This window comes from Syzygium oleosum, unplaced genomic scaffold (assembly GCF_021117445.2).
Source record: "Syzygium oleosum isolate NSW1041296 unplaced genomic scaffold, Sole_v2.1 Sole_v2.01, whole genome shotgun sequence".
NCBI classification, from domain to species: domain Eukaryota; kingdom Viridiplantae; phylum Streptophyta; class Magnoliopsida; order Myrtales; family Myrtaceae; genus Syzygium; species Syzygium oleosum.
Window position 1 is genome coordinate 10,383,446 of NW_026607485.1, and position 24,489 is coordinate 10,407,934.

The 24,489-nt window shown below is 42.4% G+C and overlaps 4 protein-coding genes and 1 pseudogene across 4 annotated transcripts in view; 2 read left to right on the forward strand and 3 right to left on the reverse strand.

Annotated features, from left to right (window-relative positions):
• Positions 1-1,160: 1,160 nt before the first annotated feature.
• Positions 1,161-3,890, reverse strand: LOC115677680 (putative disease resistance protein RGA3). The gene has a single exon (XM_056313149.1). It carries the CDS (start codon positions 3,847-3,849, stop codon positions 1,219-1,221), a length of 2,631 nt encoding a protein of 876 aa, XP_056169124.1. The 5' UTR covers positions 3,850-3,890; the 3' UTR covers positions 1,161-1,218.
• A 3,514-nt stretch (positions 3,891-7,404) lies between these two features.
• Positions 7,405-9,598, forward strand: LOC130139297 (1-aminocyclopropane-1-carboxylate oxidase homolog 1-like; annotated as a pseudogene).
• Positions 9,599-10,712: 1,114 nt separating this feature from the next.
• The window catches only part of LOC115667245 (probable disease resistance protein RF9), a 48,209-nt gene continuing 34,432 nt past the window's right edge, over positions 10,713-24,489 (reverse strand). Inside the window, exon 2 of the mRNA XM_056313172.1 lies at positions 10,713-10,904. The gene's annotated coding sequence lies outside the window, so the exon portion shown is untranslated. The remainder of the gene's footprint in view (positions 10,905-24,489) is intronic.
• LOC130139319 (1-aminocyclopropane-1-carboxylate oxidase homolog) lies at positions 14,579-14,917 on the forward strand. The gene has a single exon (XM_056316069.1). It carries the CDS (start codon positions 14,579-14,581, stop codon positions 14,915-14,917), a length of 339 nt encoding a protein of 112 aa, XP_056172044.1.
• LOC130134522 (putative disease resistance protein RGA3) lies at positions 15,075-18,319 on the reverse strand. The gene has a single exon (XM_030600868.2). It carries the CDS (start codon positions 18,090-18,092, stop codon positions 15,075-15,077), a length of 3,018 nt encoding a protein of 1,005 aa, XP_030456728.2. The 5' UTR covers positions 18,093-18,319.

Consider the following 24,489-nt stretch of genomic DNA (forward strand, 5'->3'; position numbering starts at 1 on the left):
TACTAGCCGCCCGATCCCCCAAAGAAACAGCCATAATTAAACAGCATTGTCATTTTCTACGCAAGTGGTGGTAGCTCATAAGCTAATGACTTTCTCCTTCCATTTTTATGAACGGCATAATTCTAAAGTCAAACGGAACCTCGCAATGGATGTCATTGTTCTCTTCTCTTCTCTCAATCAATCAGCTACAAAGAAGCTGCTAATTATATCATGGAATGCAATGTCTCCATAACACTCAATTCATAATCCAAATGTCTCCATAACATTCAATTCATAATCCAAACACATCCCCAACAAATATACATTCACAGTGAAAATTGAATTGCAGTAAAGAGAGAGAGAGAGAGAGAGAGAGAGAGAGAGAGAGAGAGAAGAACAGTTCCTACCGTTGATTCGGCCTTCGACTCCGGTGAGCAGAGCCACGACAGAGCGAGCGACGACTCGAAAGCCGGCGTTAAAGGCGTCCTTGACGCCGGGATTACCGAAATCCCCATAATTTCTTCATCCGACCGGACAAGACATCCGAAGGCAGCTCTGAATCGAGCAGCGGATCCGAGAATCTCAGCTTCCAGACCATCGACCTTGGCGGGATCGACCGCGACCCGGCCAAGAGGAAGGAGGCGATCGAGGAGATGCGACGTGCATCGGAGACGCTGGGGTCCTTCCAGGTGGTGGCGAATCAGGGAGTTCCGACAGCTGTGATGGAGGAGATAGAAGGAGGTTTTTTACACGCGCGACAAAACAAGGAACACTTCTTTCCTTTTGATAGAAGTCTGCATTGTGAATAATAATATAGTGAAGAGAAATTAGTTAAATAATAAAGAAGGTAATATAGTTGAAAGGAACACTTGATATATATTGGTGATAGATAGTCTTTTCTCTTACCTTTACCATGCTAGTCGTACAATTCATCCAGCCAAAAGATGACCGGAATGTGCGCAATCTCTGGCCAATCTTCACGGCCATCTGTTAGGTACCTCTCTTTTAGAGCTGGACAATTATGGATTCTCAATTCCTTTAAGCGTGTGAGGCTGCGCATCTCCAATGGCAAACGCTCTAAATTCGTACAGCCAGATAATACAAGCTTTTCGAGCAAAGAGAAATTTCCAATCCATTCCGGCAAACTCTCCAAATCCCAACAGCGATAAATCTCGAGAAATTGCAGAGTTGTGATATGTTGAATCCCCTCGGGTAATGCCACCAAATCCTGAATAAATCCTATTTTAAGAATATGAAGTTTCGTAAGGTATCGCCATTGGGTGCCATGCTCGTCTTCTTGGCATGATAAATCGAGTCCTTCACAATCCCAAATCTCGAGTTTCTGGAGCATGGAAAGGTGCTGCATACCATGAGAGAGACTCTTAGGTCGCATTTGTCGAGGATTATGGACTCGAGATTACTGGCCAATCGGAGTAGAGTCTCGAGCGTTGAGGGCTCCCAATCCCTACCATCAAGATCTAGACGCTTTAGTTCAGAGAAAGGGATGAATGTGGATCCCACTGTTGCTTCTGATGGGCAATTTGGATTGACCATCAATTGTTGTTTCAACATTTTCGTGCTATCTGTGTGCAAGTATTCCACCCGGGGGAATGGTGGCACAAAATTCAAGGAGGGACAGCCCACTATGTCCACGGACCGAAGTTTTGGGAAGGATGAACGTGAATTGTCTAATCGATGCTTTTGATATGCTCTTATTACTTGCATTCTTCCCCACCATCCTTTCAGGTTTCCGCAGAAGAGGAGGCACAGTTTCTCAAGAGATGGGAAGAAGGAGTGTGTAGTATTGGATTGTTCCGGGTCACTTGTCTGTTGAAGGAACTCCAACGCATTTGAGTATTTGAGAATCAACGTCCTTAGGGAAGGGAGTTCACTCAGGGGTGGTAAGTGGGTCAGTGAGTCACACCCATCAATTGAGAGGTGCCTAAGGTTGACCAATTTCCTCAAATCTCTTGGAAATGTTTTAAGGTTCCTACATCTAATGAGTTTGAGGATCTGCAAGTTCATCAAATCCGTAATTGAATCCGGCAAACTCTGGATGGATTGGTTTGCAGAAATATAAAGCAACCTTAACTGCTTGAACTTTCCAAAGGAGGAAGGAAGGAGAGGAATATCTATTTTGTCCAAACCCAATGCTCGACAGTGTCTACACCCAGAAAAAACTTTGGGAGAGTTGAGTACAGAGGATTCACCTCCCAAATAGAGAAACGTCCGCAATTTGGATGTTTTGAGCAGGGACACCATTTTCTCTTCAGAGAAAATCTCCGAACTAAATGACGCATGTCGAATTCCGCTATCATTATCTCCACCTTTAAAATTAACAATCTTGCATTCACCTCCAGCAACTTTTTGGGCAAGATCATGCATGAGATCATGCATCTTGAAATTTAGAACCTCATCATCACATTTGATTACAGTGTCGAGGAATGACCTACATAGTAGTTCTGATAAGTAATTGTCGGCAACCTCTTCAAGGTTATCCTCCCCGTTGCTTGACTCAATGAAGCCTTGTGCCACCCAAAGATGTATCATCATCTCCTTATCGTAGACATGATCTTTCGGAAACAACGAGCAATATGCAAAACAATGTTTCAAGCATGACGGGAGATGATCGTAACTGAACTTGAGGACTTGCATAATTCCATTATCGATCGCATCAGTTTCTGGAATTTCTGGAAGTTCCTTCACTCTGTAACGGTTCCACTGATCTTCCTTTTTGCCGTACAAAAGGCTTCCTATGGTTCTAATGGCAAGGGGAACCCCGGCGCATTTTCTAACTATATCTCTTCCCATCTCCTCCAATCTCTGGTCTATCGATGCTTGCCTATCTCCAAACGCCACTTCCCTAAATAGATCCCAGGACTCGCTTGTACTTAGGCCTTGTAGACTATAGAAAGCTGATTTTTCATCCGTGACCTTCGCAACCATGCGGCTGCGAGTGGTTATAAGTATCTTGCTTCCCGGTTCACCACTCTTTAGCCAATCTCCAAGCTCCAACCATTTGAGCCGAACTTCATTCCACATGTCATCCAAAACAAGCAAATATTTCTTCTTGCCTAGAGTCTCGTGAAGAAGTCTCTGCAATTGGTCTAAGGGTTTATTCTCATAATCTTGACAGTTTGCTGATTTAAGAATTTCTTTGATAATCAAATTCACATCAAAGACATCAGATACACACACCCACATCTTAAGATCGAAATGTTCTTCTATCTCCCCGTCGTTGTACACTAGTCGTGCAAGGGCGGTTTTTCCAAGACCTCCTTTGCCAATGATGGAAACAAATGACACGGTATCGCTAGAGGAGGGATCAAACAAAAGTCGTTTGATCTTTTCTTTGTCCTTTTTCCTACCAATTATTTGTTCGTCAGGTGCGGAAATTTCAGGTTTCCTTCCGCTCGCAATGGCCATTGTTTCCTCCCTCTGATGCTCCTCTAAACGGAACTCCCTATCTTTTTTAATCCGATCCAGTCTCTTCCTAAGTTCCTGAATCTCCTTAGCCACTTTGCGGCGGTGTGCTAGCTGATTCGATTTAGAGAAGAAAACACCTACCGCTTTCGACATCTTGTTGCCGGGAGTGACCTTCCGCCTCAGATCTTCCGCGGCGACATCGTCGAGCAAGTCCTGTACGTCGTATAGCACGTCCCTGAGCCGCGCGAGCCAGAGCTTGACCTGGTTGTTGTGCCATTGCTGCTTCTCGGCATCCAAAAGCACAGCTCGGATGGTCTCGATGGTTTCCTTAAGACTGTCGAGCTCATCTCTCGCACCTCGCACAAGCTGGATCTCCGAAAAGGTGATGGAACCGGCGAGTTTCAGTATGTCGGTGGCGAGGTTGAAGAGCACTGCTTCCGCCATTTTCTATATAGCCTTACCTCCTCCTCCTCCTCCTCCGCCCCCTCCTCCTCCTCCTCCTCCTTCTTGTTTGCGTGCTCAATGTCACGGGTTGGAAATAATATTTTCTCGGTGTTGGGTGGCTTGTGAAAGACGTGTGGGGGGTCCACAAAAAAGGGACTAAAGGAAGAAAGAGGAATGCCCAAAAGCCGGGAAAATTGTTAAATCAGTCCTAAATCTATTGTACGGCGGCCAATTCAGTCCTAAACTTTTTAATTTTGCCAATTCAGTCCTAAACCTTTCTAATTCTTGCCAATTCTGTCCTTCCGGTCAATTTTGGCCGGCCGGCACTGACGTGGCAATTTTTTTTTATTATTTTTAAAATTTTTTAATCTTTTTTTTTCAATTTTTTTCAATTTTTTTTCTTTTTTTTTTTTTTTGTTTTTTCTTCCTCTGGCCGGTCCGGCGACTGGCGGCCGGCCAGAGGGGAGGGCCGGCGAGGTCGACCTCGCCGCTGCTGAGGTGAGGCCGACCTCGCCGTCGCGAACCACGCCGTCGCGACCCAGGCGACGACGAGGTTGGCCTCGTCGCTGCTGGGTGAGGCGAGGCCCAGCGGCGAGGCCGACCTCGCCGGATCCGGGCGAGGCTCGACCTCGCCGTCGCGACCCGGGCGATGGCGAGGTCGGCCTCGCCGCGGCCGGGCCTAGCCTCGCCGTCGCCCGGGTCGTGACGGCGAGGTCGGCCTCGCTGCGGCGGGCCTCGCCTCGCCTAGCGGCGGCGAGGCGACCTCGCCGTCGCCCGGGTCGCGACGGCAAGGTCGTCCCAGGCGACGACGAGGCTCGACCTCGCTGTCGCGAACCAGGCGACGGCGAGGTCGGCCTCGCCTCGCCGGCCCTCCCCTCTGGCTGGCCGTCGGTCGCCGGACCGGCCAGAGGAAGAAAAAAGAAAAAAAAAAGAAAAAAATTGAAAAAAAAGATTAAAAAATTTAAAAAAATAATAAAAAATTGCCACGTCAGCGTTGGCCGGACGGCCGGCCAAACATTTGCTCATGCTGTATCTTCTTTATCGGATCAATTCCATTCCCACTTTGCCATAATTTGATTCCCTCCCATAAACCATAACAACAAATGTTTCCTAACCATACTAACAGTAGGGAGCATTTTATTGGCGGTCTCTTGGGGAGTTTTTCTCATCAACTATGCAATCACTTAAAGGATTTTGGGAACTGTTTTTTTTTTTGGGAAATAGTACCAAACGCTCTTTTTCACGTACTATTTTCACAAAAATGAAAACGGAAAAGGAGGGGGGGGTTAAGGGAGAATTCTCTCTGAACAAACAGGGCAACTTGCTTTGCTTTTGCCTCATAGTCAAGCCACGAGATAGACTACTAGCTAGGGGAAGCCGTATTAATTTCGGGCATGTCAAGCTCGGAATTCGTCCATGGGACTCTTTCCAAAAGTCATCCGCGACATTAGACTTTTCAAAGTCATTTGTGCCAGCCTCAAATTGAGTTTTTCATGGACAGCTGCGTGTCTATACGTTGATTCCAGAAGCAAATCTCACAAAGGCTTTTAATAATCTTAGCGTTTCATGTCCGGTCGCTCTCTCCATAGTTTCGTATCGCAATTGTATATCACGCGAGACTTTGAAACCATCTTGGCAGCACAAATCAACGCCGCCTTCGAAGAATCAAACCTTACAATTTTCGGGGACTTTCCTCATTTTCTCTATAGACCCCTTCTATCCGGACCTCACGCGTCTTTCATGCTCACCAAACATTTTGTTTTCTAAAAAGGACGACGCAAATAGGGGTTGCTCCCCCTGATGTCAAAAAAAAAAATTATTTATGCCATGTTAAGTACTCACTCTTTCAAAAAAAGAAAAGAAAAAAAGAAGAAAGAATAGTTGCTTGATATGTCTGGAAATAGATTGTTTTTTCATTAGTATATGCACAAGGAACGAAATTTTGCCGCTTTAATTTTCATGTAATACCACGAGAAGTTTCAACGTATGTAACATGGCCCATAGGCCCAGGCAGGAGTGACAATTCAAATTTCTTCTCTTCAAAACCGTGTCATTGTGCATGCCATTGATAGGCTCACTGCTAAGGAGGTTGATTGAAGTGAACTCCCAACGACTTTGGGACTGCCGTGGTGGCCTTTCACGCCATCCCAACATTTGCATGGACCAAACGCTGTCTTCCTTTCATCCCACCTATCGTTTGCACCTGCTTTGTCTTCTTATTGGGTCAATTCCATTCCCACCTGCCATAATTTGATTTCCTCCCATAAAACATGACAACAAATGAGGCTTAAGGTTTCGACTTTCGTGCATATGGAGCCGCTGTGGGCTGTTACTCAGGTTTTTTCTTGTTCTGTTGATCATGATTTCCTCCCTTAATTTGAGTAATGTTTCCTCTTTTTATCAGACATTGTAATGTTGATGCAGCACCACGTGACCACCACATCAGAAAAAGATTGAAAAACAATATGAGAGAGAGAGAGAGAGAGAGAGAGAGAGAGAGAGAGAGAGGCGCCAACACACTTTTGTTCATTTTCTCTTGAGATCGAATTTTACCCAGTGGGAATGGAACTGACTAATATGAAGATGAGCATGTGCAAATGTTAGACAAAATTCATCTTCATTCTTTGAAGGCGACATTCATTTGTGCTACCAAGATGGTTTCGAAGCCTCGCGTGATATATAATTGCCATATGGAACCATGGAGAGAGTGACTGGACATGAAATGCTGAAATTATTAAAAGCCCTTATGAGATATGCCTTTGGAATCATCATCAAATGTGGAATGCACTCCCCATCAATGTCTTTATGATTTAGGACTTTTCCGACACTTTTCTTGACACACGGCTGTCCATGAAAACTCTATTTGTGGCTGGCACGGATGGAGCACGAACACAAGTGGACAAAGATTTGTCATGGATGACTTTTGGAAGAGCCCAATGGACGGATTCCGAGCTTGACATGCCCGAAATCGACTAGTCTAAATATCATGGCTTGACGATGCAGTAAAAGCAAAGCAGGTTGCCCTGATTTTTTAGTGAAAATCTACCAGTTTTTTGTTTTCATTTTCAGTTGAACATGAATATAGCATGCGAAAATGGTCTCCAAAATTGTTTAAGTAGTTGTAGAGTTGACGAACAAAAGTTATAAAAAGATGGTCGATAAATAATCTCCAGTGCTATAATGATTAGAAGATTCTTGAATTACCTGATAAATAGATTTTCATCGATTGTAATTGTAATTGGATGTTGAACTCGCGAAAAGTTTGTTTAAAAAAGGACGCAAAAGCAAAGCAAGTTGCCCAATTTGGTTATAAATTAGGGCACTTTTGTGGTGGCAATTTTAGGGATACATGTCGAGCTGACATAAATCGGGCGGTGGGTTACTGTGATTTCAAGTCGAGCTAAGCACGGTGGGATCGCATCATTTTTTGACTTTATATATAGCTTAGGATCAGGACCATGTAAAGATCCTAGCTAATTAAGGTCCCACTTAAGATTTGAATCATTTCTTAACTTTCAAATAAGATCTTACAGTCCGGATTGGATCCTAACAGGCATGGATAAGAATGCATGTTAGCAAAAAGCAAGGAGAAGAAGAGATTGAAGGATTCCATTCAATTCCCCAAGCAGCATTATTGCCGATTTAAAGAGAAAAATGTTAGTTGTTTATAGGAGAAGCAAATGAGGCGTTTACTTCAAAACTTATTCATTGATTTTTGAAGAGGATTTTTTTATTGAGAATCATTTTAACAGGGGTGGCAACCCTCTACAACTCTTCGACATTTAGTCTATCTTATGCTTTCTCACAGAAATGCTATATTGCAATATGAATCTGACACACCGCCGTCTGAAAAATTATAGAGTGCTTGAAAAAAAAAGGTGGGAAGAAGTTGATATAAGATCAAATATACAACTCAACCATATACAATAGCAACATGTGACTTTACGATTCAGTCGTCGCTGATTGGAGAGGCTGTATATTTTGCTTCATGGGACCGGAGCCTCCCGAGGAGTTGCCCGCAGCTTGCAGGTGAGGCAATGGGCTTCTGTTGCGTTTTTCTCCTTTCGAAAAGGAAAAATTCATGAACAGGTTCACAAAGTGAATCAACGAAGATAGTTTGCAAAAGAATTGCAGTAGTTCATATGGGTACAAAGTAAATGGTTTTCACTGTATCATAACTTAAATTTCTTTTCTATTCTCTTCAACAAATCAAGGGCTAAACTAGCAACTGTATCAAACTTGAGTTATTCGCATAATGCTTCGATTGAATTGGCTGGAATAGGTGTTGAACACTCAGGAAAAGAAAGTGCCCAGTTCTTCGTTCAGCCGACAAAGGCAATTGCTAATGCTGAAAGTGTACAAAGTTTCTCGCCTAAATTCCACTTCCCGTCATAGCATACAATCTTCCATCTAGTCTCAATCAATGAGTCGAATCAGTAAGACGATCCTCAATGATTGACCATTTTCACCGACGGGAACCTTGGAGGTGGTCATTCCGTTCTTTTTGGGTGGAAAAAAAGGATGTTCCTCAACGGTTGACTTTATCGTATTCTAGCAGTAGCAGTAGCAAACTTTTGCACCTGAGTTGATACAAAATATCAATACCCTTTACAGTATTTTCTGGGAATCCAACCGACCATACTTTTAAGGCAGCTAGAGTTCAATTTTCTGATGCATCGCAATAACTCTGGCAGAGAAATGTTGATGGAGTACTCAAAGCATGCCATGAGACTGGGCTCTTGTCTGTTTGAGCTCTTATCAGAAGCGCTAGGACTCCACCCAAATCACTTGAAGGAGATCGAGTGTGGAAAGGGACACGCGATCGTGTGCCACTACTATCTGCCATGCCTACAGCCCGAGTTGCCCTGGGTGTGACAAAGCATTCAGACAACGACTTCCTCACAATTCTCCTCCATGATCAAATTGGAGGACTTCAAATGCTTCATGAGAACCAGTGGATCGACGTTCCTCCAATGCCTGGAGCACTAGTGATCAACATCGGAGATCTTTTGCAGGTAAGGAGCTTTGGCCAGATATCATTGTTCATCTCTAAACTTTTTTGAAACTGTGTTTTGATTGGTCGACACACTGTGATCCTCTTCTCGCTCTTGTTACTGTACTTTCTCATATGCCAAGTTAGTTGAAGAGCTCATGAGAATTCAGGAATTAAATTACCATGGCATCTTCCCTGTAGCAATAACATCATGTCTTCACAATCTACGCTTTTCTTTGGTAAGACTAATCCGCGTTTACCATTCCCAAATGGCTTGTGCATCAAGGATCCAAACACAGCTATTTGACTCATCCAAACTTGATTCTAACTTTGTTAAATCATGCGAGCCTCATATTGACAGGTTCAAAATTGTCTGAATGAGATAGATGTATGTTGAAAACAATGTTTTTTAACAGGAGGGGTCAATGTCGGTTCTGATATTCTGCGGATTTTATATTTATCAACATTATGATTGCAATCATAGTAGTATATAGAAATTATGTTCCTTCATTTTTGACCAAATAATTGACAGATCGAACTGTTCACTAATTGTTGCATTCGCAGCTCATAACAAACAACTGGTTTAAGAGCGTCCATGGAGTTTGGCAAACGAGAGAGGCCCAAGAGTGTCGGTGGCATGCTTCTTTGGCGACAATCCTTGGCCATGTTCAAGGCTGTTTGGACCAATCAAGGAATTAACATCAGCAGACGACCCACCAATCTAAAAAGAGACTATGCTTCCAAACTACACTGCCCATTACATCTTAAACAAAAGCAGAATGAAAGAGAGAACACAACTCCCAAAAACAAAGATCATTTTCCAAGCAAAAGCAGAACCAAAAAGAGAACACAAAATAAAGGAAGAGGAAGATTAACACATACCCTTTAAAATCAAAAGGAAGATGCTATCTTTAGATCGGATACTCATATGATAGTTAAAACACTAATCTACTATGAGAAAAAATTGCGCTTTCAAGAACATTTATGTTTGGTTCAGCTTTGGATTTCGACTTTGTATATTGGTGGCAGGAAAAAAAGTACAACTTGCTCAACAGAATCAACCGCAAGGCAAAAATCTATGTACACTTCCTGGATTTTCTATGAAACAGCAGGTTTCCACTACAACGCGACATATTTGAAACCCAATTGATGTAATCGAGTAAGCATTGCATTAAGACGACGCAACGATTGATCCAAGGGCCAAGACGACATCGAATCGTCATGTCATATATCCATGGTCAACTCTGTCCTAACAGATTTCTTTTCCATAAATTGCAAAACTTGTGTACTAGCCGCCCGTTCCTCCAAAGAATCAGCCATTATTAAATAGCATGGTCATTTTTTCTAAGCAAGAGGTGGTAGCTCATGAGCTAATGACTTTCTCCTTCCATTTTTATGAACCGCATAATTCTAAAGTCAAACGGAACCTCGCAATGGATGTCATTGTTCTCTTCTCTTCTCTCAATCAATCAGCTACAAAGAAGTTGCTCATCATATCATGCAATGCAGTGTCTCCATAACACTCAATTCATAATCCAAATGTCTCCATAACATTCAATTCATAATCCAAACACATCCCCAACAAATTCACATTCACAGTGAAAATTGAATTGCAGTAGAGAGAGAGAGAGAGAGAGAGAGAGAGAGAGAGAGAGAGAGAGAGAGAGAGACAGAGACAGAGAGAGAGAGACAGAGAGAGAAATAGGAACAGTTGCTACCATCGATTTGGCCTTCGACGTCGGTGAGCAGAGCCACGACAGAACGAGCGACGACCCAACAGCCGGCGCCAAAGGCCTCCTCGATGCCGGGATCACCGAAATCCCTAGAATTTCTTCATCCGACCGGACAACGAAGACAGCTTCGAATCGAGAGGATGCAACGCGCGTCGGAGACGCTGGTGTCCTTCCAGGTGGTGGCGAATCAGGGAGTTCCGGCAGCCGTGATGGAGGAGATAGAAGGAGGGAGTGAGGAGGTTCTCTACGAGCAAGACGGCGAGGCAAAGGTGGTGTGCTACACGCGCGACATAACGGAGGAAGGTGGTGGTACAAACAGCAATTTCGACCTGCACAGGACACAGCGTCGGTGGCGAACTTGGTAGTGAAGAGAAATTAGTTAAATAATAAAGAAGGTGTGATAGATAGTCTTTTCTCGTACCTATCTACTAAGCTCATGGTTACAATCAATCCTCCCAAACAATGACCAGAATGTGCGGATCTTTGGCCAATCTTCACGGCCATCTGTTAGGTACCTCTCTTTCAGAGCTGGACAATCACAGATTCTCAATTCCTTCAAGCGTGTGAGGTTGCGCATCTTTAATGGCAAACGCTCTAAACTTTGGCAGCCAGATAATACGAACTTTTCGAGCAAAGATAAATTTCCAATCCATTCCGGCAAACTCTTCAGACTCCAACAGTGAGAAATCTCGAGAGATTGCAGAGTCGTGACATGTTGAATCCCCTCGGGTAATGCCACCAAATCCTCGAGACAGCTGAGTTTAAGAACACGAAGTTTCGTAAGGAATCGCCATTGGGTGCCATGCTCGTCTTCTTGGCACAATAAATCGAGTCCTCGACAATCATAAATGTCGAGTTTCTGGAGCAAGGAAAGGTTCTGTGTGCCGCGAGAGAGACTCTTTAGGTTGCAAAAGTAGAGGTTCATGGACTCGAGATTACTGGGTAATTGGAGTAGAGTCTCGAGCATCGAGGGCTCCATATCACTACCATAAAGAACTAGACGCTTTAGTTTAGAAAAAGAGTTGAATGTGGATCCCACTACTCCTTTTGATGGGCAATTTGGATTGACCATCAATTGTTGTTCCAACATTTTCGTGCTATTTGTGTACAAGTATTCCACTAGGAGGAATGGCGGCATGAAAGTCAAGTGGGGACAGTGCTTTATTTCCACGGACCAAAGTTTTGGGAAGGATGATCGTGAATTGTGTGACCGATGCTTTTGATCTGCTCTCATTACTTGCCTTCTTCCCCACCATTCTTTCAGGTTGCTGCAGAAGCAGATGGACAGTTTCTCAAGAGATGGGAAGAAGGGGTGTGTAGTATTAAATTGCTCCTGGTCACTTGTCTGTTGAAGGAACTCTAACACATCCAAGCTCAAGAGAATCAATGTCCTTAGGGAAGGGAGTTCACTCAGGGGTGGTAGGTGCCTCAGTGAGATACACCCATCAATTGAGAGGTGCCTAAGTTTGACCAATCTCCTCAAATCTCTTGGAAATGTTTTAAGGTTCTTACATTTAGAGATTTGAAGGGTATGCAAGTTCATCAAATCCGTGATTGAATCCGGCAGACTCTGGATAGATTTGAGACGACGAACATGACCGAGCGAGCGAATTGAGAGCATTCGACGAGATGAAAGCTGGAGTCAAAGGCCTTGTGGATGCTGGGATGACCCAAGTCCCCTGCATATTCGTCTGACCGCCCGACAAAGTGGCCTGCAGGGAGGATCGTGTGGAGATCCCGGTGATCGACCCCGGATGCGTGAATAGAGGCCCCACCCGTCACAACGAGATGTTGCAAAATATTGCGCAAGCATTGTAAAAATGGGGTTTCTTCTAGGTGATCAACCATGGGGTCCCTGAGAGCCTCTTGGAGGAGGCAATCAACGGGTCGCGCAGGTTCTTCGAGCATGAGATGGAGGCCAAAAAAGAATTTTACGCTAGAGATCTTGCAAAGAGGATCATATACAACAGCAACATGGGGCTTTATAATTCAGTCGTTGTTGATTGGAGGGGCAGTATATTTTGCTTCATGGGGCCGAAGCCTTCCTAGCCTGAGGAGTTGCCCGAAGCTTGCAGGTGAGCCAATGGGCTTCTGTTGCGTTTTCACCTTTCGAAAAGGAAAAATTCATGAACAACGAAGATAGTTTGCAAAAGAATTGCAGTAGTTCTTATAGGTACAAAGTAAATGGTTTTCACTCTATGATACTTAATTGCCTTTTCTATTTTCTTCAACAGATCAAGGGCTAAACTAGCAATTGTATGAAACTTGAGTTATTCGCGTACTTTTCGATTGAATCGGCCGGAGTAGGTGTTGAACACTCAGGAAACGAAAGTGCCCAGTTCTTATGCTCAGTCGACAAAGGCAATTGCTAATGCTGAATGTGTACAAAGTTTCTCGCCTAAATTCCACTCCCCGACGTAGCATATACTCTTGCATCTAGTCTCAATCAATGAGAAGAATTAGTAAGATGATCCTCAATGATTGATTTTCACCGACGAAAACCTCGGAGGTGCTCGTTCCGTTCTTTTTGGGTAGAAAAAAAGGATGTTCCTCGACAGTTCACTTTATTCGCGTTCTAGCAGTGGCAGTACCAAACTTTTGCACCCAAGTTGATGCAAGATACCAATACCCTTTATGGTCCCAACCGACCATACTTTTACGGCAGCTCTAGTTCAGTTTTCTGATGCATATCAATATCTTTGGCAGAGAAATGCTGATGGAGTACTCAAAGCATGTGATGAGACTAGGGTCTCGTCTGTTTGAGCATGTATTAGAAGCCCCATAACTCCACCCAAATCACTTGAAGGGGATGGAGTGTGGAAAGGGACATGCGATCATGTGCCACTACTATCCGCCATGCCCACAGCCCGAGTTGACCCTGGGTGTGACAAAGCATTCAGACAATGACTTCCTCACAATTGTCCTCCAAAATCAAGTTGGAGGACTTCAAGTGCTTCCTGAGAACCAGTGGCTCGACATTCCTCCAATTGTTGAAGAGCTCTTGAGAATTCAGGAATCAAATTACCTTGGCATCTTCCTGTAGCAATAACATCATGTCTTCACAATCTGCACTTTTCTTTGGTAAGACGAATCTGCGTTTAACATTTGAAAATGCCTTGGGCATCACGTATCCTAATAGAACTATTTGATTCATCCAAACTTGATTCTAACTTTGTTAAATCATGCTAGCCTCACATTGAAAGATTCAAAATTGTTTGAATGACACAGATGTATGTTGAAAACAACGTTTTTTAACAAGAGAGGTCAATGTCGGTTTTAGATATTCTGCAATTTTTATATTTATCTACAGTAAGACCGGTTCTAGAACGGTTTACTAATTGTTATATTCTGTAATTGTTGCATTCACCGCTCTTAACTACAAGTCATGGCAAACAAGAGAGGCCCAGGAGTGTCGGTGGCGTATTTCTTTTGCGACACTCCTTGGCCATCTTTAAGGCTGTATGGACCCATCAAGGAATTAGCATCAGTAGACAACCCACCAATCTACGAGGAGACTACGCTTCCAAACTACACTGCCCATTCCATTTTCAAAGGCCTAGATGGAGCTTCTGCACTTCCTGATTTCAAGCTGTAGACCGTGTAAATTTATTAATGTGGTCTTATTGATGTTTGTATTTGAAGATAAAAGTCTGTCCATATGTTCATCTATGTAAAACTACCACAGAACAGGATTGCCTTTCTTCACTTCTCAGTCACTGACGCTTATATCGCTTCAATTGATAGAACTATGAGCACCAACACAACTCTCAAAAACAAAGATCATTTTCTAAACAAAAGCAGAACCAAAAAGAGAGCCCAAAATTGAGGGAGAGGAAGATTAACACATACCCCTCTAAAATCGAAAGAAAGATGGTATCTTTAGATGAAACTGTGTTGGATACTCTCTCAAAAAGAGAGAGGAACAATGCCTCGATTTGGCCTCCGACTCCGGCGAGCAGAGCTAGAGCTCGAAAGCCGGCGTCAAAGGCCTTGTCACTCCCAGATGACCAAAATCCCCATAATCTTCATCCCGCCGGACAAGACATTTGAAGACAGCTCCAAATTGAGCGGCGGCTCTGAGAAACTCAGCGTCCTGATCATCGACCTCGGCAGAATCGACTGCGTCCTGGCCAAGAGGAAGGAGGCGATTGAGAGGATGCGACACACATCGGAGACGCTGGGGTCCTTCCAGGTGGTGAATCATGGAGTTCCGGCTGTCATGATGGCGGAGACGAAGGAGGGGGTGAGGAGGTTCTACGTCCAAGACGACGAGGCAAAGAAGGTGTTCTACACACGCGACATAACGAGGCAGGTGGTGTACAACATCGATTTTGACCTGTAGAAGACGAACTGGAGGGACACTTTCTTCTTTTGCTAAATATTGCATTACGAATAGTATAGTGAAGAGAAATTAGTTAAATAAAGAAGGTAAATAGTTGAAAGGAGCACTTGATATATAGTTGTTTAAGTCTTTTCTCGTACCTCTGCTATGCTAATAGTTACGATTCATCCTCCCAAACAATGACTGGAATGTGCGCAATCTTTGGCCAATCTTCACGGCCATCTGTTAGGCACCTCTCTTTCAGAGTTGGACAATGAAGGATTTTCAATTCCTTCAATCGTGTGAGGTTGCGCATAGCAAATGGCAAACGATTTAATCTCAGACAGTCAGATAATACAAGCTTTTCGAGCAAAGAGAAATTTCCAATCCATTCCGGCAAACTCTCCATATCCCGACAATCAAAAATCTCGAGAGATTGCAGAGTCGTGACATGTTGAATCCCCTCGGGTAATTCCACCAAATTTAGAAAATGTCTGATTTTAAGAACACGAAGTTTCGTAAGGAATCGCCATTGGTTGTCATGATCGTCTTCTTGGAACGATAAATCGAGTTTTTCACAATCATAAATGTTGAGTTCTTGGAGCGAGGAAAGGTGCTGCATGCCATGAGAGAGACTCCTTAAGTTGCAATTGAAGAGGCCCATGGACTCGATATTACTGGCCAATCGGAGTAGAGCCTTGAGCTTCGAGGGCTCCAGATCCCTGCCACCAAGATATAAACGCTTTAGTTTTGAGAAAGGGATGAATGTGGATCCCACTTCTCCTTCTAATGGGCAATTTGGATTGGCCATCAATTGTTGTTCCAACATTTTCGTGCTATTTATGTACAAGTATTCCAACTGGGGGAATGGTGGCACGAAATGCAAGTGGGGACAGCCCACTATTTCCACGGACCAAAGTTTTGGAAAGGATGACCGTGAATTGTTTGACCGATGCTTTTGATATGCTCCCATTACTTGCCTTCTTCCCCACCATCCTTTCAGATTGCTGCAGAATTGGAGGGACAGCTTCTCAAGAGATGGGAAGAAGGGGCGTGTAGTATCAGATTGCTCTAGGTCACTTGTATGTTGAAGGAACTCCAACACATCTAAGCCCACGAGAATCAATGTCCTTAGGTAAGGGAGTTCACTCAGGGATGGTAGGTGGCTCAGTGACTTACACCATTTAATTGAGAGGTACCTAAGATTGATCAATTTCCTCAAATCTCTTGGCAATGTTTTAAGGTTCCTACATCTAAAGAGTTTAAGGATATGCAAATTCACCAAATCCGTGATTGAATCCGGTAAACTCTGGATAGACTGGTTTGCAGAAATATCAAGAAACCTTAATTGCTTCAACTTTTCGAAGGAGGAAGGAGGGAGAGGAATATCTGTATTGCCCAAACCCAATGCTCGACAATGTCTACACTCGGAGAAAACTTTGTGACAGTTGAGTATAGAGGATTCACTTCCCAAATAGAGAAACGTCCGCAATTTGGATGTTTTGAGCAGTGACACCATTTTCTCTTGAGAGAAAATCTCTGAAACAAACGATGCATGTCGAATTCCTCTATCATTATCTCCCCCTTTAAAATCAACAATCTTGCATTCACCTCCAGCAACTTTTTGGGCAAGATCGTGCATGAGATCATGCATCTTGAAAGTTAGGACCTTGCCATCACTGCGTTTGATTGCAGCATCGAGGAATGACCTGCACAGTAGTTCTGACAAGTAATTGTCAGCGACCTCTTCAAGGTTATGCTTCCCATTGGGTGACTCAATAAAGCCTTGTGCCACCCAAAGATGTATCATCGTCTCTTTATTGTAGGCATAGTCTTTCGGAAACAATGAGCAATATGCAAAACAATGTTTCAAGCATGACGGGAGATGATCATAACTGAACTTGAGGACTTGCATAATTCCATCATCATCCTCATCAATTTCTGGTATTTCTGGAAGTTCACGCCCTTCGTAACAGAGCCATTCATCTTTCTCTTTGCTGTACAAAAGGCCTCCTATAGTTCTAATGGCAAGGGGAACCCCGGCACATTTTCTAATTATATCTTGACCTATCTCCTCTAGTTCCGGGTCTAATGATTCTAACCCATCTCCAAAAGCCATTTTCCTGAATAAGTTCCATGACTTATCTTCCGATAAGCCACGTAGAACATGGATAACTGATTTCTTATCCGTGACCTTTGCAACTGTGTGGCTGCGAGTGGTTACAAGTATCTTGCTTCCCCATAAACCACCCTCTAGCCAATCTCCAAGCTTCAACCATTTATCCCGATCTTCATTCCACAAGTCATCCAAAACAAGCAAGTATTTCTTCCTAACTAGATTCTCATGAAGAAGACTAAGCAATTGGTCTAAAGGCTTATTCTCATGATCTTGCAATAACTTTTTAATCTCATCATCATCATGCTCTTGACAGTTGTCTTTCGCTGATTTAAGAATTTCTTTGATAATCACATTCACGTTAAAGACATCAGATACACACACCCACATCTTCAGCCCAAAATGTTCTCTTACCTCACCATCGTTGTACACTAGTCGTGCAAGTGCGGTTTTTCCAAGACCTCCTTTACCAACGATGGCAACAAATGACACACTCTGGCTAGAGGAGGAATCAAACAAAAGTTGTTTGACCTTTTTTTTGTCCTCTTCCCTACCAATTATTGCTCTGTCGGGTGCGAAAATTTCAGCTTTCTTTCCTCTTCCGATGGCCATTGTTTCCTCCCTCTGATGCTCCTCTAAACGGAACTTCCTATCGTTTTCAATCACATCCAGTGTCTTTCTAAGTTCCTGAATCTGATTAGCCACTTTGAGGCGGTGTGCAAGCTGATTCGATTTAGAGAAGAAAACTCGTAATGCTTTCGACATCTTGTTGCCGGAAGTGACCTTCCGCCTCAGATCTTCAGTTGCGACATCGTCAAGCAAGTCCTGTACGTCGTACAACACATCCTTGAGCCTCCCGAGCCAGAGCTTGACCTGGTTGTTGTGCCATTGCTGCTTCTCGGCATCCAAAAGCACAGCTCGGATGGTCTGGATGGTGCCATCAAGGCTTTGGAGCTCGTCCTTGGCACAGCAGAGCAACTGGATCTTCCGAGAAGCGAAGGAGCCTCCAGGTTTCGCAATTTCAGCGGCGATGCTTTTCATTATGGCAGTGGCAAGGCTGAAGAGCACTGCTTCCGCCATTTCCAAAAGGCAGAGGCCCAGGTTGAGGAGTGTTTGAGAGGAGGTTGTAGACCAGATGCTTTTGCTGGGAAACAATGGTTTGGTGGTGCCTCGTGATCAACTTCATGCACGAATATATAGCAAGGCGAACGGCGTGTCCACGTTACTTCATGCTCAGTTACTCATTATAAATTTCTATGAGTCAAAATTTGATATTGCACCTCGCTTAGTCTTTAAAAAAAAAAAAATTTCAACATATGTAGCACTCTCTATAGATATCAATTCATACGAATTCCTTTGCGACGTAATGTTTAAACGATTTTATATACGTATATCAAGATATTTGAGGATCCTTCTTTTGATCAATGAGAAAATAACACCATAATTATTTTTATATATAAGAAAACGGGCAAAATTTAGAGTTGGGAGATCGAAATGATTAATTCTGGGGTCATCCATGTTTTGTGACAATAAAACCAAAGAGATAATTTAGTTAATGATATCACATGTTAACTCTAAATGTTTCCATGACTCGATTAGCAAAAAAAAGATAATTAATAAATTAAGTTTCTCTTTTGTACGTGGGGAATTCATGATCATGTAGACTTATTCTCACACAATCTGTTATTATGTCTATAGGGAATTAAAGAAGCCAGCTATGGTTTCTGTCCAATAGAAATTGATGGAGCAAACCGAATCTCTCAAATGCTTTTTAATGCTAGTTTTACTTCTTAAATGATCCAAATAAAAGTTTGAGAACTCAAATATGTAAATGGCACAAGGACTCCTGTCGTCACTGTCTTGCTAATTGTAAATTTCAAACTACAAAATCACGCAATGTGATTAGGTTAATCGCGCAAGCTGTGTAATCGATACGGAAATATTCCATATTTAAACAAGTCAAAGTACTGGAGATTTAGTTGTAGGCTACTTGTTGGCTCGATCCTTCTATTCCAAAAAGGACGACTCGAATGGGGGTGGCTCCCCCTTCATTTAGAGAAAAAAATCGATTACTTATGCCGTGTTAAGTACTCACTCTTTCAAAGGAAAAAAAAGAAGAAATAGGAATGACCGTTCCCATTTCTTTTCTTCAAAACCGTGTCTGTCTGTACCGTCCGCTATTATAGAGAGTCAGATGCGCTCGGTTTCTCCGTCTTCTTCGGTAGACTGTCAATGTGCATTCCATTAATAGGCTTTACAGCTGTGGAGGTTGATTGAAGTGAACTCCCAACGACTTTGGGACTGCCGTGGAGGCCTTTCACGCCGCCCCAACATTTGCAAGGACCCCACGCTTCTTCCTTTCATACCACCAAACAGTTGCACCCGCTTTATCTTCTTTATTTGGGTCAATTCCATTCCCAATTTGCCATAATTTGATTTCCTCCCTTTAACATAACAACGAATGAGGCTTAATGTTTCGACTTTCGTGAATACTGCGGACCATTACTCTCTGGTCTTTCATGTAATGTTGATTGTGATTTCCTCCCTTAATTTGACTAAAGTTTCCTCTCTTTTGCAGACAATGCAATGTTGATGTAGCACCACGGGGTCGCCATATCAGATGAAGATTGAAAAACTATTAGAGAGAGAGAGAGAGAGAGAGAGAGAGAGAGAGAGAGAGGGGGTGGGCGGTGGCGCGCACCAACACACTTTTGTTCATTCACTCTTGAGATTCACACCTGTTCTACTTCCGTCGGCTAAAAAAGGAGAGGGCGAAGAAATTACTTAACGATGAGCTGATCGATTTTTGTATACCTTAATCTGTAACTCAAACAGGAAAAGCTAAAGGCCAACCACTGAGATCCACATACCATTGTTATGCTCTAACAATTTGCTTCCGACTCCGATCAAATGAAGTGACAAACGCAGACGAAGCTATGCTCTTGCCGAGGGCACAAAGGAAACTTGAAGGCAAAATTGGAAGGAGAATGCAATCTATCAGCAATTACCCTTCACAGCTGCCGGACATTGCCATAGAAGCACCCGCTTTCTTTCTTAAAAACCAGCTGACTTTGGATCCACTTCGACTGCAACGAGAAGCTTCATTAATTAGGATGTGCAAACTCTGATCAGATACCTGAAGTCAAACGAATAAATGCAACAGTTATAACCACCCTGCCATTATGCAATCATTCAGATGAGACACCGGACACTAACAATTTTTAACAGGCTTATGACCTTGCCCGTGGATCACACGTAGAAAGGGAAGGCACCTGCTGCAATCGCTGTACAAGTGAAAATGATTTAAAACTTCAACATCTGGTGCTGCCTGGTAGACACGTAAGTGTATTTAGACCCATCAAGATCAGCAATCAATGTCTTCAAATGCAGTTTCCACCATCCAGTAGCGAAATGCTCATATAAATTTATAATATCCCGCAAGTCATAATGAGAGCATATCAGCTGACTAGTCTAATGGGAGTAGCCATGAGCCCCAGATGTTTTACCTTTCAAGAATTTACGTAACACGTTGCTTGTGCTTGGACATAGCAAGAGTCCTTGTACTTTCTGCTGCTACCAATATGAATTCCATTCTAAAACCAGTCCATATGATGTATCCAAGCATCTCGGCCAATATCAAGAATTCCTAATATCTGTTAAGAACAAAGCATGCCGCAGTAAAAAGGGTATACTTAACCAGTCAAAACACTCCTAGCAAAATTCTTTCAAAAGATAGTTTTATATCAAATTTTGACCAAATAATTTTTGTAGATTGCCCTCCAAATTATTGGCGTGACAACAACTCGAGAAAGGCTGCAACTTCATGAAACAAGTAAGGTCGTCAATAAGAAGTCGCAAGTTTGAATGATGGACATCAATATTAGTGAAAAAATTTAAGTTTGCCATTGTTCAAATACACTATTTAAGAAACCATTACAAGGTCTGACTTGAGGATAGAATCACCGTCATATGACGAGTTTGCATTAACATGGAAACATGGCATAACTCTATTTGAAGAAGCTTTTATGTGTCTTTGAGATGCCATTTTTCAAAAAGGCACATGCTTTTTGAAAATGCTATGTCTGCCATTTTTCAAAAAAGGCACATGCTTTTGACCAAAAAGAAAAAGAAAGGCCCATGCTTTTTGAAAATGCAATGTCTGCCGTATCCACCAAATCATTCGCCAGAAAAAGAGATGGTGGTGAATATATTTTGCATATTTTGATCAAGAAACCAATAGAGTTTCTCACACAAACAGATCTCAATTCTCCATCAGGCAGGAAAGGAAACGATTCATATTCAACTCACCAAATATACAGAGTCTAAGACAAAATTCATCTTCTTACAGAAAAAAGTGAGAAACTGTTATGATACAATGCTTATCTTACCGCTCCACCCTTCCATGGCACAAAAGTAGGGTGTGTTCTTGATTGCAAAACCAACAGAGTTTCTCACACAAACAGCTCTCAATTCTCCATTAGGCAGGAAAGGAAACGATTCATACTCAACTCACCAAATATACAGAGTCTTAGACAAAATTCATCTTCTTACAGAAAAAAAAGTGAGAAAATGTTATGGTACAGTACTTATCTTACCGCTCCACCTTTCCATGGCACAAAAGTAGGATGTGTTCTTGATTGTAAAACTTGTTGAAGACACACAGAGTTCATATGCAGCGTTAAACAAAAGACTACAACTCATTTTGCTCAATCCAGAAGTGCGCAAATTTCAGTCCTAATGGAATTCTCCATCACACATGCACAATTCGTAAGCCATAGCTTAAGAATACTGCACATCTAATTAACCTTTATGGCGAACTCTTCAAAGCATGAGATGAATGGTGAACAGCTCAAGTCATGCAATAGAAATGAGACGCCAGAAAAAAAACCAAGGCTCAACCTTTGAACAAGACACGTTTTAAAGAAATTTGGCAAACTACAACTTAGAAGCATAGATAGAATGACATCCTTTATGCCATCAGTAGAAAACATGCACAAAATCAACCCATTTAACATTTGAACATTGTACTAAATCATGCTGTTGCCCATACGACGAAATTGAAGCTGCATGACCAGCTAATCTCCACATTTCAACAACTAACCTCGACTGTATCAATTACTTCATCCGAAGGAATTGCACGAAATACTTTGTAAGAAGAGAATCAACGAGCAATGAGAAACAATTTTAGGCTTTGGAACTTCTCTTGAAACGTATCTAAGGAAAAAGAATAACAAAATACTAGATAACAACGCCAGAATCCATAATGGGCACTCAGACACATCATTATTGACCCAAGGATCGGATTTTTTCTTAAAATTCTCCAAAGAAAATTCCTTCTATTTAAATGGAAGATTCCAGAAAACAAAGGAGCATACATAAACCAAGTCTGACCCGTTCTCTTCTTCTTCTTTTTTTCGTTATTTGGTATTTTGGAAAATTATATAAGTTCAATGAAGCTTTTATATTTACGATATCGACGAAGATGAAAATCTTACAATGAACACTTTTTAAGTGTGGCATCTCTAAGTAGCTTCAAGTATATTAGGGTACAGATTCGTATAGTTTGAGACGTTTTTGTAAACTGCACATATAGTATTGCCGCATTGCAATCATTTTAATTAGATTTTGAGTATGTCTTGATGTCATAATATCTAATATAGTTTCAGTATGTCGGTGGCGAGGTTGAAGAGCAATGCTTCCGCCATTTCCAAAAAGCAAAAGCAGGGGTTGCGGAGTGTTGGAGAGGAGGTTGCAGCGCTGATGCTTTTGTTCGGAAACAATGGTTTGGTGGTGCTCGTGATCAACTTCATGCAAGAATATGTAGCAAGGTCAACCGCATCTCCTTGTTACTTCAATGCTTAGTTGCTCCACTAGATGAAAACGTAGAAAAAGACGTGTGAGGTCCAGAAAAAAAGGGACTAAAGAAAGAAAGAAAGAGGAAAGACCAAAAGCCTATAGTATTGAAAAAGCCTTTGGTCACGTATTGAGAACAGTTTCCAAAGGAAAAGGAAAACCCAAAATTGTTTAAGTAATCTTAGAGTTGATGAGCAGAAGGTCACGAGAGATTGCTGATAAAATACTCTCTAGTACTGGCATTGATTAGGAGATTCCTAGCGGATGCACTTCGAACGACGAGCTACCGGGTAATTAGGTCTCCATCGATCGCAATCGGATGTTGAACTCCAGAAAAAGTCTGGTCATGTACCTTTGTTGGTTATTCTATTATCAAAATATTTGATAGTTCGTATTTTGTTAATAAGAGGACAAGAAAGTTTATATTCCTTGGTTACGGACAAGGTGAGCGAGAATAGGGATACGATGCACGAAATTATATTCACATGTTGTTAGTAGATAAGTTAGATTCGTGATTGTGAATATGGCGGTGTTTATGCGGATGCGTAGCTGAAGAGAAGTGTTGGCAGTCGATGATGAAGTTCCCTAGCAATGCCCATGGCAATCGCAAAGTTCACGGGGCAATCACATTATTGTCCGGACTTCCCTTTCAGTCAACCTCCGCAGTAGGAATGGAAATTGACCAATAAGAAGATAAAGCTTGTGGAAATGTTTGGCGGTGCAAAAGAAAGACGCGTGGGGTCTACAAAAATGGGACTAAAGAGAAAAAAGAGGATAGACCCAAAAACAGGCTTATGATCTTGCCCGTGGATCACGTGGAAATGGAAGCCACCAACCTCTGTTCAAGTGAAAATGATTTGAACCTTCAACATCTGGTGCTGCCTGGCAGACACATGAGTTGTTTTCAGACCCATCAAGATCAGCAATCAATGTCTTCAAATGCAGTTTCCAACATCCAGTAGCGAAATGCTCCTATAAACTTAGGATATCCCGCAAGCCATAACGAGAGCATGTCGATCGACCGGTTTAATAAAAGTAGTCATGAGCCCCAGTTGTTTAACTTTTCCAGAATTTATGTAACTTGTTGATTGTGCTTGGACATACTAAGAGTCCTTGTACTTTCTGCTGCTACCAACATGGATTCTATCCTGAAACCAGTCCATACGATGTATCCAAGCATCTCAGCCAATATCAAGAATTCCTAATATCTGTTAAGAACAAGGCATGCCACAGTAAAAAGGAATACTTAACACTCCTAGCAATATTCTTTCAATAGCTAGTGTTATATCAGATTTTGACCAAACAATTTTCATGGATTGCAGTCCAAATTAATAGCGTGATGACCACTCGAGAAAGGCACTCACATCAACGTACAGACAAACAGCTGTCCATGAAAACTCTATCTGTTGCTGGCACGGATGGAGCAGAAACAAAAGTGGGCAAAGCTATGTCGTGGATAACTTTTGGAAGAGTCCCAATGGACGAAGTCCGAGCTTCACATGCCTGAAATCGATAGGCTTCCCCTAGCTAGTCTATCTCATGGCTTGACTATGAGGCAAAAGTAAAGCACGTTGCCCCTGTTTGTTTAGAGAAAATTGGCCCCTTCTTTGTTTTCATTTTCGTG